General features: G+C 36.6%; 1 protein-coding gene across 2 annotated transcripts in view; it reads right to left on the reverse strand.

Annotated features, from left to right (window-relative positions):
• TOX (thymocyte selection associated high mobility group box) overlaps positions 1-20,807 on the reverse strand; it is a 387,018-nt gene that overhangs the window by 31,277 nt on the left and 334,934 nt on the right. For both annotated transcript variants that reach the window (XM_069099996.1, XM_069099995.1), the window contains one exon: positions 16,542-16,772. In XM_069099996.1, coding sequence (XP_068956097.1) covers positions 16,542-16,772 — 231 coding nt within the window. The remainder of the gene's footprint in view (positions 1-16,541; positions 16,773-20,807) is intronic.

Here is a 20,807-nt window from a genome sequence, read left to right on the forward strand (position 1 = left end):
CCCTAAATTAGAGGGTATACCTGCTTTTGTTTTCAGAAAAGCATAATTTATATCAATAACATCTTTCATACCACCAAAAATATTCTTTTCCCAGTAGTCCATTCAGAATTACCTATTTCACTGTAAAAATTTTTTTTTCCCTGAAGAGTGTCACCATGTATTGTTACAAGGAAGAGAGTAGAGATAGTTCAGTTTCACCTAGGTCATACTAAAGGGTTTATTTAGGTTAGTATGATCTTTGAGCTAGCTAGTCATCACTTCTGAGCATTGGTGAGAATACATGCATGCAAACAAAGTCTTTTCCATTTATGTAGTGGTGAGATTATTTGACCAGAACAGTAAAACACAACATTTGTACTTTAGCAGCCTATAAGAAATGGTTTCCAAAAATCTTAATAACTCCTTCAGGTTCATTAACTTTATTGTTTTCCTTTGTTGGTACCCCCTACCCTTTGTCTATAGTCAGGCTCACAGAAGTTGAACTTTAATCTTTTCCTTTTGGATTGATTTTAATGACAATCTCAGTTTCATTGTCTTTCTTCCCATGATAGTTTTATATAGGCTTATGATTGTCTTTCTTCCCATGATAGTTTTATATAGGCTTATGACAATTCTGAGTACAGAATGGGAACAGCACATGATTGTGAGCATTGTATATGGACTACTCTGTCTTGATCCTGTATTGATACTAGAGGCAGATGGGCTGTGCACTTGATAGAACACTGGGTTTGGAGTCAGGAAGACCTGAGTTCAAATCTCCAATCATATACTGACTAGCAGTATGACCCTGGGCAAGTCACTTAACCACTTTCTGCATAAGTTTCCTCGGCTATAAATTGGGATCATAATAGCATTTACTTCCTACAGTTGTTGTGGGGATCAAAAGAGAGGACATCTGTACAAGTGCTTAGCAAAGTGCCTGGCATGTAGTAGGCATTATATAAATGGTTATTCCCTACTATATTTTCCAATGAGAACACTGACTATTAAGGACCTACTCCACCCTTATTTCAGAAAATAAACATGGTATGCAATGAATAAGATTTTTTTAGGTATAAGGCAAAGGCCATGCTGCTAAGATGAACAAAGAAAAATCATTTCAGAGTAAAAAGAAAGATTGGTGAAATGAAAATAGGTGGACACCTGTAGATTCAGTCCCTGCTTTAACTATATGATACAATGGTTCTGCCTATGTACTGATGCCAGTATTTAGAACACCCCAAACTTTCCAAATACTAGCTACTGTACACAAGGCAAAGTTTTTGTTTAGCATGACTAAGTCTGACGTTTTCATGTGTTGAAGTTTATGTTAGGGAGACGGGCTCTTCTTTCCAATATTGAAATTCATGAGTAAAGAAATATTAATTTGGACATGTTGTCTTGGTACAAAATATCAAAACACATATAATAGGCAAACACTGAACACAAACCTGCAACATAGAAACACCATGTCATTATTTCCAGGGCAGACAATTGTTAGCTGAGCTTGACTCCCTGCTGTGAAATTCAATATGTGAGAAACACTATTTATTCCTGGGTACTAGTGGTTTTAATTAAGATGGACTATCTCAGGGTAAATAAGTGATCAGCCCTGAAAAAAGGAATAGAAACAAAACCCTAATTAATGCATGTACTAATTGTTCATTCCTTTCTCGTCCCTGTTCCTCACTTTCTATGGACTTAAAATCATGCCCCTACTGCAGTCTTATGCTACTGGAGCTTCCTTACTCTGGAACATCTTTGACAACACCAAGAGTGTCCACCCTGGAACATCCTTCCACAAGGCATTCCTTCCTTCTCTCATTGATAAGTTTCTCTTGTAGCCTCCATTCTGTGAAGGGGCCCTGACTAGACTGTCTTTAGTCCATTCCTGACTTTCTCTGGACTTCACAATTATGCATTCATGCCAGGGACCTTCCAACCTCCCCTTCATTTCCCTTTTGTGTGTTGTCTCCTCTAGTTAGTGTAAGAATTTTGAGGGAAGGGACTGTATTTGTTTTTGCTTCTATTTGCACCCTTCAGTGCTTGGTAAAGTGTGAGGAACATGCTTAGTTCCTTCCTTTTTCCTTGCTTAAAGAAGGCTCCCAGCACACTGGATAGACCTCTTGAATTTATGGAGGACATGGACAAGAGCTGCAGAAGATGCATCGTCAGTTTTCTCATTTGTAAAATGTCAGTTTGGTCTGGGTTAGACTCTGAGGTCCCTTCTACCTCTGAGTGTAGGTTGCTACAGTCAAAGGCACCAAAGCAGGGGAGGCAATACCAAATCCAGAAAACAGCATGCAAGTCACTCCAGCTGGACTATAGAGGGCATGAAGAGTGGCAATGTAAAAGTCAGCCAGAAGCAAAGGCTGGGGCCAGACTGTGTGGGACTTGACATGATGCCAAGCTGAGTCCTTCTATTATACCAGAAGTAGTAGGGAGCCATTACAAAGTTTTGAGCAGAGTAATGATATGGGCTTTAGGAATACCAATTTGGCAGCTATATGAAAGATAGATTAGAGATAAGAGAGACTAAAAGCAGGGAGACCAGTTAGGAGATGATTATGGTACTCTGGGTGAGATGTGATGAGGACTTATGGTGGTTGACATAGGGATGGAGAGAAGGGGTTGGATAATTGAGGTTGTAGAGGTAGAATTGACAAGACTTGGTAGCTGAATGGATATAAGTTGTAAGAGAGAGGGATGAGTTGAGTGACTCTCAGATTGCACTCTTGTAAGAATGGTGGTGTCTTCAACAAAAATGGAGAACTTTGGAGGAGGGAAACTAAGAGGAGAAACAAGTTTCTATTTAGAAATATATCTTTAAATTCTTTATTTCTAGTAGTCTAGTTGTATACATCTAATCATTTGGGTCTGAACTAGTATTTATTTTTGGAAATAAATGTCTGCAAACTAAAAAAATGAAATATTAGATCAAATACTAACATTGCATGTATTTCATTAAATAGGATGTGCTATTTATACAGCCAATTTGGTTACTCAGCCCTTGAGGAACACATGGTTTTACAGTTATTTACTGATTTATTTTTCCTTAGGAGAAGCAGATTTCTGTATGTAGTTTCTTTAAAGCCCCTTTTCAAGACATAAATTGTAATGAATGGCCTTAAACTGGCAGGGTTTACATTTATTCTTAATACCACAGAAACCTTCTGAGAGGTTATTTCCCATAAAGATAGAATTCCTATTTACAGCTTCAAAGAAAATATTTTAGTAAAGACATTTTTGATAGTGACATATTTATATAACCTAAGAATTTCTCTATTTTATTTTTATTAATAAGATACTCAAAGTGACCCTCATTCAGGTAACTAGGGTCCATTCAGTTTCTAAAGGTTGTTCTGTCCATGCCACATTTCTGTCCGTACTATTCCTCAAAAGGATAATTGTTAAAGAATCAGACCAAAAGACAATCTTTCATTCACATGCAGGCTTGCCTGATTACAGCTTTTACACTCCTTTATCATTTGTTGTCTACTAAAACAGCCATGCCATCATGGGACCCTTTGTTTACATTAATTGACAGTGTGCCTAACAAAGGACATGCTACAATTCCTTTGCTGGACTTCATGCTGATAAAATTATAGGAAAGAGTTAATTTCTTTTGCTAACTGTCCATTAGCATTAATGGAAAGGGTAGGGTGTGGGGGAGGGCTTTCTCCATACATTTCATGCTGAATATTCGCCCCTGAGTTTCACTTGGGGATCAATGCTGTTATGAGGTACCTGACTAGCATTCATATTCCCATGTTTTCCACAAATGGCTCCCCATTGGCTATTGATGATCGGCTGTGTGGGATCATTCATATAAGTGCCTAAGTACCACTTTAGAAAGGAGTAAACTCATCACGTCACATTACATGGATTGATGGATCCACTTTCTCTTGTTAGCTGTAAATGTTCAGAGGAAGGATTTAAAGGAATGATTATAAGAGACATATTTCTGTATTAGTGTTTAGGGGGCAATGGGACAGATCAGAATGGAAATCTAATGTGGATTCTTTCTAGTTCATTGGGACCTTCACAGATTTGAGAACTAGCCAATGTTTACGATACTTCACATCTTATGGCTCTTTGTTTATTTTATATATTAAAACACTCAAATTAATGGTAGCCAACCTCATTCCATATGCTGTTTTTTATAAAAATGCCATAAGGAAGTCCTCAACATGCCACTGCATATTTATGTAGAACTGCTTCTGAACCTTAAAGATTCCTACCCAAACATGGCAAAATTGGGATCCTACATTTAGAACAGGAAGGCACCTAATACTAATAATATCGCTTAACTCCCTAATGTTGCAGTTCAGTTGTTTTCAGTCATGTCCAACCCTTTGTGACCCCAGCTGGGGTTTTCTTTGTAGAGATACTGGAGCGGTTTTCCATTTCCTTCTCTAGCTCATTTTACAGATGAGGAAACTGAAGCAAACAGGGGTAAGTGACTTGCCCAGGGTCCCACAGCTAGTAAGGGCTAAGGACAGATTTGAACACAGGAAGATCTGCTAGGCCACCAAGCTGCTGTCTGAGATTGCCTGAGGTTACAGATAAGAAACTGAGGCTGATGGGCGAAGTTATTTATTTAAGGTCATGCAGATTATAAGTGGCAGAGCTGTGAAATGAAGATCTGATTTTAAATCATGCATATTTTACACAGAGTCAGGATGTCTCAAAGAAAAGGTTCTCTCTACCAAACAGATAGTAAAAAAAATTCTGGGCTACTCAGGAAGCTGCATCAGAGGCCCCTGGAAGGGTAGGGCTCAAGAAGCTCATCTATTGTAGCACGACATGCTAAAAAGGGTGATAGGGAAGGTACTTAGAAATGGTCTCCAACTTATGAGAATAACATTCTGTGATGACCACTTTACTCAGCCTTCACATGTGATAAGGATAGGACTGACTTGCAAGGTTGTGATAGAAATGGTCTCTCTGTCCCTCTCAGGAAAAGACAAACACTGAAAAGGAATGTGATTTATACTCTAAATATTAGTGCTTCGTTGAGCTGCAAAATGGCTTCCAAATGGTGCACAGCTGGTTGAAATAAAGTGAAAAGCTGGACAGAGGAGGATTAGAATATCATAATACATCATATATACAGTTTACTCCAGTTTATCAAAAGACTTTTGAATCTACCCCGTACTAACAGTCAGATGATATTGTTTGGTATTGTGAGAGGGTTTGCATGTTTTCTCCTAGAAATGCATCTCAGTGGGGAAACTAAGATCTTAGACATATTTTTATGGGTTGATATAACTTAATCAATGACTTCTCCAAGGGACCCAAAACTCAGTAAAATGTAATCTTCTGAATATCTGATCATTTCAAAAATGTTCTTAATATTTAAGTATACTTTAACAGATGAATAGTCTGTAACTAAAATATACTCTAAGGTTTTTTTAAAATTACTGATTGTGATGGCCCTGAAAAGGAAAAAAAGTTAACAATTTTATGCTTAGGAAAATTTTTCTTATAATCTCTCTTATCACCCCACTGAGAAGAACTCATATAGAAAGGGGAACTCTTTAAAATCTCTTCTAATCCTTTCTTCCTTCCTCTCTCATTGACTTGGTCCATAGCCGGTATCCAAGAATATGTTATTTCAACAAATACTTTATAGCAGAAAGAAAGGCAGCATGAAATTCTCCACCTAAATTTGGATTCTATGAAGTCAATTTTGGATGTTTCTGGTTAACTTACGTATTTCATAGAAAATTTAATTTGTATCATATATGAACCATAATAACAGCAAGCCTATAGCCAATAAGCACTTTAATTTTCAGAGGACTTCAGAAATTGATTGCACAAGGACTTCTTTTAGTATATTTGAGAGATGAGCTGGAAGAGATAAAACATCTAATCAATCCATCAACAAACATTTTTTGAAGCACCTACTATGAACCAGACACTATACTAGAAAGCTGAGGATACAAAGATAAAAATGTAGCAGTTCCTGTCCTTAAGGAGTTTACATTCTGGTAACCAGGTGTTTGATGCATACTCAAAATACAAAATTTCCTATAGGATACAATATTTTAATACAAATAAAATAAATATAGCACTTATATTTTTCAATTGAACTTAGATATTTCTAAGTCAACTAAAGCTAGAGGGCACACAAATTTATAGCTTTAAGTTCTGCTGTCCCATGTTCTCATTTTATACTTGGGCAAACTGAGCCTCACGTAAATTTAATGACTTGCTGGAGACCACTCCAGTAGTAAACATCAGAGCCAGGATATGAACAAGGGCCCTCTGATAACACATCCATAACTCTTTCCATTGCAATACACTACCTCCCACAAAGTATTGTTTATCCATAATTGGACTTCTCAGAATAACTAAACTAGTCAAATTTAGTCATGATGTGATTTGCTTGGAAGATGTCTAAGAGTAATAAAACCCAGGGAGATGTGAAAACCGGTATTTGTGGAATCATAATGAGGTTCACTTTGGAATAGCTGGGGAAGGAAAAAGGAGAAAGGAGAAGGGAATAAATAATTATATAGTATTTACTATGTCCTGGGCACTGTGCTAAGCACTTGACAAACATTATCTTCCTTTGATCCTCACAGAAACCTACAAGGTAGAAGCTGTTTTTATTCCCATTTTACAGTGGAGGAAACAGAGGTTAAGTGACTTGCTCAGGGTCACAAAGCTAGTTAAGTATCTAAAGTCAATTTGAACTTGTCTTCCTAACTCTAGGATTAGCACCTAGCTCCTTTGTAATGATAGTCTTCAGAGACACATGGAAGGCTCTCCTGCCATTGTGAAGGTGACCTAGACTAGGTGTGATATAATAGAGTGTGATATACTCCCATGAATTACCCCTTCTCTTCCACTCATCTGACTGTGAGATCCATACAAAGAATTTTTAAATAGGGCTATTTATTTCAACATTCCATTTTAATAGAAATGCTGCAGAAGTAACTAGAGGATACTAGAAGAAAGCAGGCTTAGTAGTAGAGTCTTAATTAGCCTTCCCAACCAGTGACTGCAAGGATAAACAATCTTTGACACAGAGAATTGAGAAAAATTTTGAAGGCACTGTCAAAGGTACAACTGACATGGGAACACAGGGGCATCATTTTATACTCTTTGCCCTAAATCTCAAACAATTTACAGCATGGCTCAATTCATAACATTTTTCTTCAGACATACACACCATAGATGACACCAAGTCAGACATCCAGAGAAAGTAACCCAGGTAACCACACTTTCCATAACTTTACTGGTCTGTTTTATCAGTCACCTGGATCTTCTACCTCCCCTCCTGTGTACATATCCAGTTATACAGCCACAGTATAAAGACCAATTTAGAAATGCCAATGTGAAGGGCTTTATTTCTCTATGTTTTTATATGTTTCCTACCAGCAACCTCAGAGTGAAACAGACACTAATGTTCTTTTTGAACTGATAGCAGCAACTGTCGATATCTTTCCTCCTATATCAGCTATATTGTTTCTGTGAGAACACTTCATAGGAAGATTTACATTTTTTCTTTGAAAATTGGTTCTTTGGCCATTCCTCAATTGGCAAATGGTCAAAGGATATGAATAGACAGTTTTCCGAAAAGGAAATCAAAGTTATCTCTAGGTATATGAAAAAATGCTTCAAATCACTATTGATTACAGAAATGCAAATTAAAACAACTCTGAGGTATCTCCTCACACCTATCAGATTGGATAATATGACAGAAGAGGAAAATAACAAATATTAGAGGGGATGTGGAAAAATTGGAGCACTAATGCACCCTTGGTGGAGTTGTGAACTGATCCAACTATTTTGGAGAATAACTTGGAACTATGCCCAAAAAACTATAAAACTATGCATTCCTTTTGATCTAGTAATACCACTAATAGGTCTGAATCCCAAAGATCAAAGAAAAATGAAAATGTCCTATATGAAAAAATATTTGTAGCAGCTCTTTTTGTGGTGGCAAAGGCATGTTCATCAATTAGGGAATGACTGAACAAGTTGTGGTGTATGGTTGTGATGGAATACTGTTGTGCTTTAAGAAACGATGAGCAGGATAATTTCAGAAAAACCTGGGAAGATATATGTGAACTGATGCAAAGTAAAGTGAGCAGAACCAGGAAATCATTGTATACAGTAATAGCAATATTGTACAGTGATCCACCATGCAAGCCTTAGCTATTCTCAGTAATATGGTATAAAAAAAATTTGAAAGACTTATGATGAAAACTGCTCTCTCCAGAGAAAGAACTGATAGTCTGAATGTAGATTGAAGCACAATTTTTAAACTTTATTTTAGGGTTTTTTTTTTTTTGGTCTGCATTCTCTTTTGCTATATGGCTAATATATGTGTTTTGTCTGACTCTACAATGTATAATCTATATTAAAGGTCTTGCCTTCTCAAAGACAAAGTAAGAGGATTTGGAACTCAAAAATTATAAAAAAAATGTTAAAAATGTTATACATGTAATTGAGAAAAATAAAATAAAAACATTCTTAAAAAAGAAAATGCTCTAACAAAAAAATGAAGAGAAAATTGGTCCTTTGCGCATAGATGAGTATTTACCATGGCATGGTAATATCAAAAGCAACAATCACACTCAGTAGTGGAAGTTGCAGAGTTGATCAATTAGGGTCAAAGGAATTACTATCTATCAATCATCCTCATCATCCTTCCAATAGTGCATAAAAATATTAACAAATCTGCTAAAAATAATGTATTTATTTTCATATGGTAAAAAGTACTAGACAATGTCCCCCTACTGTATCTGATTTTCTCCCTCCAGAGCTTTGTTCATTTTGTTCCCTATACATGGAAAACTCTCTTTACTTTTTCCCATCACTGCTTATTACCATCTATTTGTCCTTTAAGGCCAAACTCACATGCTACCGCCTCCAGTAGAACTTCTCCCTTCTCAAAAGCTGGACACCTCATATGTACTTATAATATTTTTATTATATTTACCTAGGCATACATCTAATCACTCCTGCTTGATTGCAAACTGCTATGTTATTTATAAGTTCTATTTCTCCAACGCTTAGGCTAATGTAGATATAATGGTTGAAAGTTGGATGGATGAATGAAAAATATCTCAAGAAAAAATCAAGTATGTGCCTTTAAAACCATGCTAAGTCTAGATCTTTTCTTGGATCTAGAACTAAACAGGCTACTTCAAAATGATCACTCTAGAGTCAATGTACCATTAGCAACATGAGGATTGCATATGTCCCACTTCCAGTATACTCCATGAAAATTCCCTTTTCCAAGTTTGATAAAGTACCAGCAGTTATCCAATATGAGCTTCCGATTTCTCACTTTGAGCAGACTTAGTGGGAGGTCCACTCCTGTCTGTCATCCTGCAGAGCTGCAGAAGATTCCTGCTGGTTCATCTAGCACCGCTAATGGTCTTCTCAGGTAAGAAGCCTATTAGACCCTCTTGGTTATCAATTAGTCATTAGGAGCAACAAGTATTTATTGACAGTTAGGCAACTGCACTTAAAGCCACAGCAATACCTTTACCTCTAAGTGGAAATGAAAGATACCATGTACTGTCTCTGCTGTCTTTAAATATATTCCCATTTAGCTCTTCTAGTGGGAGTTTTTCCTAAATACCTGAAGTAATGACATTGCCTGTGTAGCTAATGACACATTTAAACCCCATGGAGTCAATAAAAGTGCCCAGCAAATTAAGAATTAACAATGGGCTGTATTTTAACATGGGCAGCTAGGTGATGCAGTGAATAGAGCACCTGGCCTGAAAGTCAGGAAGACTCACTAGTTCAAATACAGCCTCAGCAACTTTCTAGCTATGTGACCCTGGGCAAATCACTTAATTCCATTTGCCTCAGTTTCCTCCTCTGTAAAATTATCTGGAGACTTCCAAATTTTTATTACTACCAGCTTTAGAATGGCACAAAGTACATTTGTTCCATATTATCCTATACTGATATTACTTCAATACAGTCATAGTAGATATATAAACTCTTTCAAAAGAGTCCATAATCACTGGTATGAATCTTTCCTCTACCCAATGTTACTCACAACTCTTCCAAATCTAGTATTTTTGCCAAAGAAAACCCCAAATGGATTCATGAAGAGTTGAATATGACTGAACATAATATTTTAAAATGTGTGTGGTTCTACATGAGTTCTCAAGATAATGCAAACAAGAAGTCCAAACTCCTCATCCCATCAGGACCCTCTGCATTCTGGCCTCACCTTGGCTATCCAATCATGTGTTCCAACTAAAACTCTTCAATTCAACCAGGTTAATTAATTTATTCATTATTACATGAAGTCTCACTCCTATGCATTTGCTCAGGCTGGGACATACTATGGTAGAAACTTAATAAATACTTGTTGATTGCTACTATGTCCCCTCCTCTCCCTTAAAATGTCTTCCGCCTTCCTTTCTGTCTGCCCAAACTTCCAATCACCTCTGCCTACATAGATTTATTCTTCCTACTTTGATAACATTTTTTTGGAGTGGAGGTTGTAAAAAGGACACAGAAATATACACATGGACAAAGGGAGAACGTTGCTATAAGCAAGGAATTAAAAAAATAATTTAAGTCATTTTCTTTTCCTTTTATAGAAACAGTCTAAATTAAAATTGAAATCAATGGGATTAGGATATTTGATATACAAAATTAACCTCATAAACAAATGTTTGTGACTACATCTCATGCATAAAGTGAGGTCAGCTTGAACCTGCCACTGCTTTAGAAGAATTCCTATTAATAACAATGTAGGAATTGTGTGTAAAGCATGCAGCTGTTATCATGGTAAATCTACTGGGCATGCAAATACTTATGTACATGTATAGAATACCTGAAAAATAGAAATGAAATATGTATGACATTTTAATATAATAATGTTTGCTCAATTAAAAATACTTCCAAATTTTTATTACTACTAGTTTTAGAATGGCACAAAGTACATTTGTTCAGTATTATCCTACACTTCAATATAGTCATAGTAGATATATAAACTCTTTAAAAGAGTCCATAATCACTGGTATGGGTCGTTCCTCTACCCAATGTTGCTCATAGCCCTTCCACTTGAGTAGGTAGTTTTGGGGATTTGTTATGGTTGAAAAAAAATGGTTGCCAATCTTTTAATGATGTGTCTATCTGCATCTACCTGGACTAGTGGCCAACGATAAGGCAGAGTCCATTGCTGGGCCCATAAGTGGAGTCCTTCCAATTTGTCAAAGTAGAAAATAAGTTCCTCGAAGGCTGAACTTTCGCCCTTTTGAGTTTTTATCCTTAGTACCAGCCACACTGTCTTGCACAAAGTCGGTGCTTAATAAATGTTTTTTGGATTGAATTGGTAGGACTGATCAAAGATTGCACTCAAGTGGCATTGCCATTAGGAGTCCCACATCTGCCTCTGTACCACAATGAAACTTCAGAGGAAGACCTCAGTAGAGAATATCCCTTATACAAGAAAGTTTTAATGGGAAGGCCAAGAGAAGTCCATGTGTGAATTCTAGAATATAACAGGCCTTTAGGTAATGTAAGTACTGGTGACATAAAATCTAAGTTCCATGAGATGATAAAGGATAAATGGCATCATTTATCTGGTGGGTGTTTGAGCACCAATGAGGAGTAAATGATTTGATTTTGTGGGCTCAGAGGATTTGTCAGCTGCCTCATAAGTATAATTCTGGCTCTTCATATCCCTGCTGCTTCTAATTTAGCAGGACAGGCTCATAATTGAAGCAAATTAACTATTTACACTTGCCACTTCTACCAGGGGAAGAGGACACATCAGCAGGAAAGAATGAGTGGGAAATTAAATTCTTCCCACTTGTGTCAGATCTGCCCTTATATAAACACATTAACAGTAATTTCATGAGGCGTCAAACATAGGAATAAATACTGAGGGATAAAATAATGAGGTGTTGCTAGTGAGCTGAACCTCCATGGCTAATATTGCTGGATATGAATTATGCAGCCTGAAAGAAGGCATATGTTACAGCACTCAAATACTTGCCTTGCAAGAGCTTGCTGATCATTAAATTCTGGAGCCTGAGGTAAATCTATCTTCCTTTTCTACCACAAGGTCTAACATTTAAGTAAATATCTTCTCTCGGTCTCTTTTCCTCTCATACACATACACATATATACATACACATACACATAAACACACACAGGTTGTTGTCCTTTCTGAATATACCAAACTCTGAATAGGCACTCCATTCCATTTTTAGCATAACAGCATGTTTATTTAGCTCTTTGGCTGAAGCTTTAAAGCCATTTAACGTAATGTAAACAAGAACATTTTGTTTGTAATTTGCTAAATGTATTACAGCCTTACTGTGTCTCCAATTAGGAACTTAAGGTTCATTTAGTACATTTACATCTGGTTCTGATTTAAAGTGACTTTCCTTTTCCATTTAAGAGCTGCTTTGACTCGGCTGAAAATGACCCGAGTGCCCTTTATAGCTATTTGGACCATTCCTGTCTGCTTTAAAGCCAGAGAGACTCTTACTTAATAGGCTTAGTTTGAGCTTCACAGTAGCCAGTGCACATGGGATCTATATTGAGATGAGCAGTAGAAAAGAATTCAAGAATACTTAGATAGACAGAAGATTTAACTGGAACCTCATTTTAAAAAAGGATGCTGAGGATTGCTGGAAATCCAATGAGACTAATACATAAGATGGGACATAGTTACGTTTCTATTTTTCTCTCTATAGTTTCTAGTCAGTGAAAAATAAGTAGCAAAGAACATCACACTGATAACTTGTTTTATATTACTTTCCCCATCTGGTGCCTTCTTAAAAAAAAAAAAAAGACAATACACTAGCTTACTGAAATGAGCTCTATCCATTGTCTTACAATTCATTAGCATTTAAAACCTCCAGTTGGAATCTTCCAACACAACTCTGTTCCCACTCCAGAGTCAGCACCATTTTCTAAAGTATTAAAATGAAGATGTTTCTGATAGGTGCATTTTTTTTCAAGTGGCTTTGGGAAAAGAATTGTATGTGTATGTGTATATTTTTATGTGTGGTATTGTGTCGCTCAAAAGATTTGATCTCTTCTTTCTGCATTCCTTTGAATTTCTTCTTCGAACAGAACTTCACAGTGACCCAAGTCTGTCTGTCTGTCTGTCTATCTCTGTCTCTCTGTCTCCCTTGAGTCTTTCATTCACCACATATCCTGAAAATAAAGACCTGCCATTCTCTATGGCTTCTTTTTCCCTCCCACACTCCCCAATGAGGGAGCATGTGATATAACCACATGGCAACTCTATTAGTCATGCTCTCATGTATAGTCAAGAAAACATTCAATTGTAATCTCCCTAATAGCTAGTTTTCTTAAATATTGTAATTTTCTAAGCCCCCAATAAGTCATCAATAATTTTGTCCATTTTTCCCAGTTTGTGTTTACATTTATAGCTGCTTGTAATTGTGGGCTATTAGGACAACAGGAGTTGTACACAATTGCGGTCCATGGAATCCTAGCCTCCCATTTGAACCAGCTGCCTGCATGATGCCAATTGCATCATGTGGCTTTGTTTTCTAACATGCACATTTGTCCTAAATTTTGGAGCTTAACAGCCTACCTCTAATCTGCTCCAGCGACATTCCTTTAAAAATAAATAACAGTATGTATGCTCTCCAATTTGAATATTAAACGAGGGCGAAGTAGAATTAATTTAGTTTGAAACACAGATATTACATTATGCTGGCACAGTGAGTCAACATAAAGGGAATGAACAGGTGGTAATACACCATAATAACACTTATGGATATTTTGCTAAAATTCTCATGATGCTGAAATGTAAAAACTAGGCAAGTGCTTTTACTTTGTTGGGAGCCCTTTCAAGCTCCAGCAGGGCTGTCTCCTGAGAACAGAGCCCTGGTCCTCCACATGCAGGATACTGCTTCTAGGAATTATGAGTTAGTTTCATCTCCCTGACCTCATTCTGTTCCCCGAGATGGGCTAGGTCTATTTGTATGTTTTCTATAGTTGTGAAAAACACAGTCACTATCCCTTTCAGTTTCTCCTTAGGAAAATCTCACCATCCCTGTTTAAGCAAGCCCCTATGCTAGGAGGAAAAGGGAGCATTCAGCTATTTTAATGAAGAAAAATAAATAAAAACAATGCCAAGGTACCCATCATAAGAGGGCTCATTTCCCTGGTGCTTTAAAGTTTACCAAGCACTTTCCTCCCCTAACAGTGTTGGAAAGTAGGCAGTAACATAAAAAGAGTTACCTATTTGGAGATAGGGATTGGAGTTTCTGTTAATCCCTTGTCTAAGTATTCATGTCTTAGCAACAATACTTGACACCCAGTTAACAACTGGACTCTGGCAAAGGCTTTTGCTTCACAATACCTCATGTGCCATCTAAGTAATACAACAATTCAATTTTTATTTCTAAGTTTCATGCTCCAAAGCAGGCTTTAGTAAGATATAGACAAAAGGCAGTCTAATTATATGTAATTTCTAAATGAATCAGAAAGTAAGTGCAAGAAAGAATGTGGAGCAAGTTATGTAATCCAGTTATCTAGGATCTTGTGATGATTTTACAAAGACGCCTTTAATACTGCTCTATGTCTTCATTTAATGAATGTCTTCATTGGGAAGACTTAACTTCCTTCTGAAAGTCAGTGTTGCTGTGGTTTATTCTGAATATAAAAGTAGAGTTAGAACATGATAGTGTAAAATCTCTTTATTTATGAACCTCTTAGGGAAAAATAACCCACTGCAAGCCACTGGCATCTCTTTTCCTTCTCTTCGGACTCAAAAAAACCCAAATAGCCTTACCAAAATTCAAAATGGTGCTGCTGTTAGAAAGAGGAAAATTAGCTAGAGTTCAGGGTTTCTTAGTTTGTGTTTTAAATTGCAAAGTGACTAGTTCCTGACAGAAACATAAGATCACACATTTAGAGTTGGAAGAAACCTTAGAGGCCATCTCATGTCCAATCTCTTAATTTTACAGCTGAGGAAACTGAGAATTAGAGTCTAAGTATCTTGCCCATGGTGACAGAGTTAGATGGGATTTGAACTGAAGACTCACTATCTAAAAGTCCAGGAACCTGTCTCCTACACCATTATTTTATTACATATATCATTGCCACAAAGGCACTTTGAACATTATTCATCTATAACTGTTCTGATTTCTGAATACTGCCCAGTAAGGTAGAAATTTGGTCAGAAATTGGAGCACTACTTTGACAAATGTAGGGTGATACCTATTTAGCTTATTCAATTAATTTCTTATTTAGGCAATACATGCATTGCCTTTGAAGCTGACTTAAGTAACATTCTTAGGTGGTTTGTCTTATGGGGTATTTTCCTCTCCAGTAACAGAGCTCTATGGCAGCTTCGGACTTAGTGGTACAGCTCTCTCCTTATTTCATCCAAGTGACCCCCTTTGAACTGCATGTCTCTCACAGTGGCTAAATCAACATTTGTAGCTCCTATATCTCTAAAACACAAAAGAGGGTTGGTAGGAGAGGTTCTCTGTGTGACCTCAGCAAAAGTTTCTCCTTTAGGAAAACCCATAAATGAGTTAATTTTTCACAATATACAGGTATATTTAGACTCTGAGATTCCCTGTTTCTCCTGACAAGATTCCCTGGTTAAGAATCTGATGAAAACAGATGTAGTACTCTATAAATCAACAAAGAGACAAAGGTATCAAATGTGGGAGTAACTCATCATTAAGAAGATATTCATATTCTCCAAATCTCAAGCTATAGATATTTAAGCAATTCAATGACCAGCATATTCCCTCTCATTGTATATAAATCTCAGGCTAGCTGTTGCATTATTTAAATGAGAATGCTAACTTGTCTGGTCATTGATGGGCCACAGTAAATGTGTTCAAGGTTTGGAAAAATGGGGCAAAACTGGGTTATAGTCAAGGAAGGGTAGTGATTATGAGGACCACCTCAGTCACTGATTCCCCACTATCCCCTACGGACTCCTGAAACACCTCAGGACATGGCTGAGAAGCAGTCTCTCATTTGGTCTTCCCTTAGTACAGTATTTGGTGATACCACAGGGATACATAAAATGAAGAAGCAAATTGCACATATGTTCCCACTTAACCCAATGTGGACTATGTTCTAGAAGGGTTTGGGTAACATTCTTTGGTGGTCTTTAGGGAGTGGTTGAGGATAGAAGAACTTAAGCTTTAAGTTAATTTAGCAAAGAGTAAAACTGGGTTTTGATGACAAATGAGTAAACAGTAAGTGCTGAAGAGAGGTGTGGACAGTTTTCAAAACACCCTGAGGATTTTTAGTCTTTATGAACACACCAGCAACTTGAGGGAGTGATGTCATCCTGGCTAAGGCATGTAAAGTCCCTTTCAAAAGTAACTGCACTATATAAACCTTGAAACAAAGAAAGGAACATATAGTAGAGCAATAAAGCGGTATAAAATTATATGAAAGTCTCTTAAAGAGCAGTTCTGATATAGCCCATTTTCTTGCATTCATTCCAGCCACTGAAGAAACCATTCAAAGCACTTAGAAGGTATTTTTTTTTGGTAGCTTATCCAATTTCTACAACCAAGTTAACATCCATTTCCTTTTGTAACACTTCTTACCTGTTTCTGCTCCTCTCCTAAGCCATCCCACATTGAGGCCACAATTTTGGAGACTTCACCAAAAGTAGCATTTGGATTTTGGCCTTTGATAGCTGCCTGGGTATCTCGGAAGAATAATGCATAGGCAGACACAGGCTTCTGAGGCTCGTTAGGATCCTTCTTCTTCTTCTTTTTGGGAGTTTTTGGTTTCTTTCCCATATCAGAAGCAGGCCTTTTCTCTCCACCATTTATCTGGAATAGGATCATAGTAGAATTATAGAGGGGCCTACGAAAGCATGGGCCAAACCAAATTGCTGTTTCTCATTTAGGTTAACAGACACACATGCACAATCCTAAGTAGCATTTTTATTTGTAACTCTGGGCTCATATAAAACTTGATATCTCATGTAAGCTATGACTCAGTCCCTCACAGCTTACATAACAAGTCTTTAAAAATAATTTTTGATTGTTTTTATAGAATTATTACCCTATTATATGGGCTCAGAGATTCCTCTTTTTTTACTTTATAAGTCTGACAGTAATCATGACAGTTACTTGGTGGTTGGGTCAATAACATTTTAATGCTTTGATTTACACAGATTCTGGAAGATATCTGAACTTTTTTTTTTTACACAATGTCTGAATCTTCAGAAAGCATCCTCATGGTTTGGGGGTTTGTCCTTCCATTCCTGTGCCTCCCAGTTCTTCAACAGGATGTAAGAACAACTTTGAATCTTTGAATGTTATACCAGCAGAGTGAGAATTCTGTTGCTTTCTATGAAGCTAGAAAGTATAAGTCCTGGAAATGGACTGCCATTTTGCTGTCTAGCTAGTTCATTTCTCAAATATTGGCCCCTGTGAGATGATATTTTTGGGGGAGGGGAAGGGCAGAGAAGCTTGAGAAACTATCTACTAAAGCATGGAGGGAACACCCATGCCGTTGCAATCATACATCCTTAAAGTATTGAAACTTTACATTTGTGATTACTATACCAGTGACTCATATTACATAAATAATAAAAACCTCACTTGTTCAGACTAACTAGTGGCATGGCTTATCTGAAATAATGAAAACCCATAATAAGGGTTTCTTTAAATATGTGAAATGTAATAAATCAACTAGAGAAACAATGGAGACATTCCATGATGAAGTATCAAAAAAAAATTTCCTCAATAATCACGTCTATAGCAAAAAGGGTTTAATGAATCATTTAGCTTGGGCTTGCTGAGGCTTCTAGGATGAATGAAAAGATCAACACAGAATGGACAGAGACAGTATAGGTTATCTAATCCAATCACTCAGTTTATAGATGAGGAAACTGACACCCAGTGATTTTAAGTAACTCTCCTGAGATCACATAGGTAGATCCAGCAAAAGTCAGGATTCAAACCTCAGACTCTACAATTGATTCTCTTTTTGAGATGGGACCTCTGCTTAGCACATGAAGATTTTCAATTAGGAGTTATATCAAAGGTAAGAGATAAATAGTAGATATTATGGATGAGAATTGTATGTTTAATTGTACTTATGGAGGATCATGATTACATAGATAAGTAGAGTTTACTAATTGGCTGGACATTCCATTTTGGCAAAAATGTTTGTTCCTAAAGAGATATGATTGGAACAAATGGTATAGAATGTGGGCACAGTAGTTGGGCTAAAGTCTGCCAAACCATCAATGAAGACAATATTTGTTATGGAGATTAACAGTGTAAACACAGGTATATATAATGGCAAAGGGGTATATAAATCCTAAGTATCAACAAATTGAGTTGGGATCTAAGCACATAGTAGACTGCTCCCTGTGTAAGCCATATATGGAGTGGTAAAAGTAGCTGTAGCAAATGTGTACATCATAAAGCATTCAAGTTAGTCTGGATTCCCAGGGTCATGCTAACAGTGGGAAAAGAGACCTAATAAAGCAAAGAATTTCAACTCTCAAATTACCTTTTGGTAACTGCTAACTTTTGGAGTGAAGAGTTTGGATGTGCTACATGTAAATGTGCTAAATGTACAGGATCTACATAATTGGTGTAAGACATGTAGCTAAGACCCAATGATATCCTCTGGATAGAACTTGAGTGAAAAAATGTAAATTGCAGCTTAAACAAATGCCTACGTTTTAATAGCTACTGGGTCAGAGGACTGGCAGTGTTTCTTTGGTACTCTCATCTACATAAGACGTTTCAGAGGAAACCTGGAGACTATGGACTTTTGAGTTCATACTGGGCAGGCTAATGGAACTTATCATCTGGGTAAGAGTCTCTGACATTTAGACAAATATGATTTGGATTCTGAAAAGGTAATTATCCCTAACTAATTTACTATAGTTTTTGAGGGACCAAAAAACAGTAATAAGAGGGAAATAGAAGACATAATTTAGTTAGACTTTCAAAGACTTTTGATAAGGGTTCTCATCAAAGGTAATTTTTTTTTTAAGGAATCATTGGTGTTTCGGGATTTTTTTTTAATGGAAAGTAAATTGACCAAAAAACAGGAAGCAAAGAGTAGGGTAAAATGTTCATATTCTATGTATATATATATATTAGTATCAGATTCATTTATATAAGATATTTTTCTGAATTAAATGAAGGAGAAAATATGAAATGAAATCCCCTAAGCATGGATATTAAACTCTTCTGAATAGGAAAATGCTTGTGATAAGGGGCCAAACTCTCAAATAGCTGAGTGCTAACATGTATGAAAATAGTTATTTTACATTGTTTAACAATCTAAGCTAACTTTACCTTCTTGTTTACACTGTTAATCTCCATAACAAATATTGTCTTCATTGATGTTATGGCAGATGAGCCCAGGTGCTGTGCCCATTCTAAATACATATGATCCATATTAGGACTTTGCAATAATTAAGTGACAGAATATTTGTTAACAAAAATATCAAGTTTTGACAATTTGTATAAAATAATGGATTTGCTTATTATTCAAGAAAGTGAGCATTATATAGATTTTTGTATTCTGGGAAACTACTAGACTGAAAGCTGATAAAGACAGGTTATAGAAAGATCAGCCTAATCTAATAAGATGGAATTTTAAAGGGACAAATGTAAATTCCTATACAGGTTCAAAAAGTTAACTACATAAATATGTGCATGTGTTTGGGAGGGGGTTAGATAATACTTCATATGAAAAAGGCCTGTGGCTTTTCAAGCCTAATAAAGTCAATAGTCTGACCACAATAGTCAAAAGAGATAATTTATCTTAAACTGGATTAATATAAACACAGTTTCCTGAATGATGGAGGTGACAATCTTTTTTTAATTCAGCCTTAGTGAGACTATATTTAGTGTCCTGTTTTCAGACCAAGGTGCCACAACTTATGAAGGACGTTTACAGACTAATGTACTTCTATTCAGTAATCCAGATAGTGGGACGACTTGAAGCCATGCCATAAAAGAATTGGTGGAAGGAAATAGAGCTATTAGCCTGGAGAAAAGAAGACTTAGTAGAGCCATGTTAGCTATCTTTAAGTCAAAGTCAATCACTGGCAAGTAGAAGATGAATCACACTTATTCTTCTTTTTCTTGAATACAAAACAGAAGCAATGGGTAGAAATTTGAAGAGCAGTAGATTTATGCTTAATCTGAGGAAGAATGGGCCAGCAAAGTAGGATGGACAACTTCAGGAGGTAAAGGGTTCCTTATCCTTGGCAATCTTAAACAGGAAGTTGGATGTCTACCTGTTTAGTGCAATACAGATGTGCAGGATGTCTACCTGTTTAGTGCAATACAGACTAAATGATCACAGAAATCATATCTAGCTACGCAATAGCTCACCCAGTGCTTACCAACATGAGCATTTCATCAATATCTATTCAATTGAGCTGAAAGAACTATATTCTTAAATCATTGCAAATTCATTCACACCATGTTCTTTAAGGAGAGACTTATATACTTTATACCACATGTATTACCAGTGAAGAATACAGGGCACAAGTTAAAGAACACAAGACAGCATCAAGGTCTGATTTTCATCTTTTGTCAAATAGGGAAGGCAATGAAGTCTACAAGAAATGGAACTCACCAAGAACCAAAACTGATTTGGGTATGTGAATCCGGAGTTTTCTATGAACTCAGGATACTGAAGTACATAGCAAGTTGACTAGGAGGATAATCTTTGCGCTTTGAGGTTCAATATTATGAAATGAGAATGTTCCACCTTGTTGTGGTTTGGGATCTGATGAGTCTAAATGCTATGGCAGTCTATAAGGGTCGTATGAGGCAACTGGCCATTTTCTGACTTTTTGGAGGGGTATTTTTACAGCATGT

Source organism: Petaurus breviceps, unplaced genomic scaffold (genome assembly GCF_028583685.1).
Source record: "Petaurus breviceps papuanus isolate PSGF00001 unplaced genomic scaffold, PetGlider_PUasm1.0 38, whole genome shotgun sequence".
NCBI classification, from domain to species: Eukaryota; Metazoa; Chordata; class Mammalia; order Diprotodontia; family Petauridae; genus Petaurus; species Petaurus breviceps.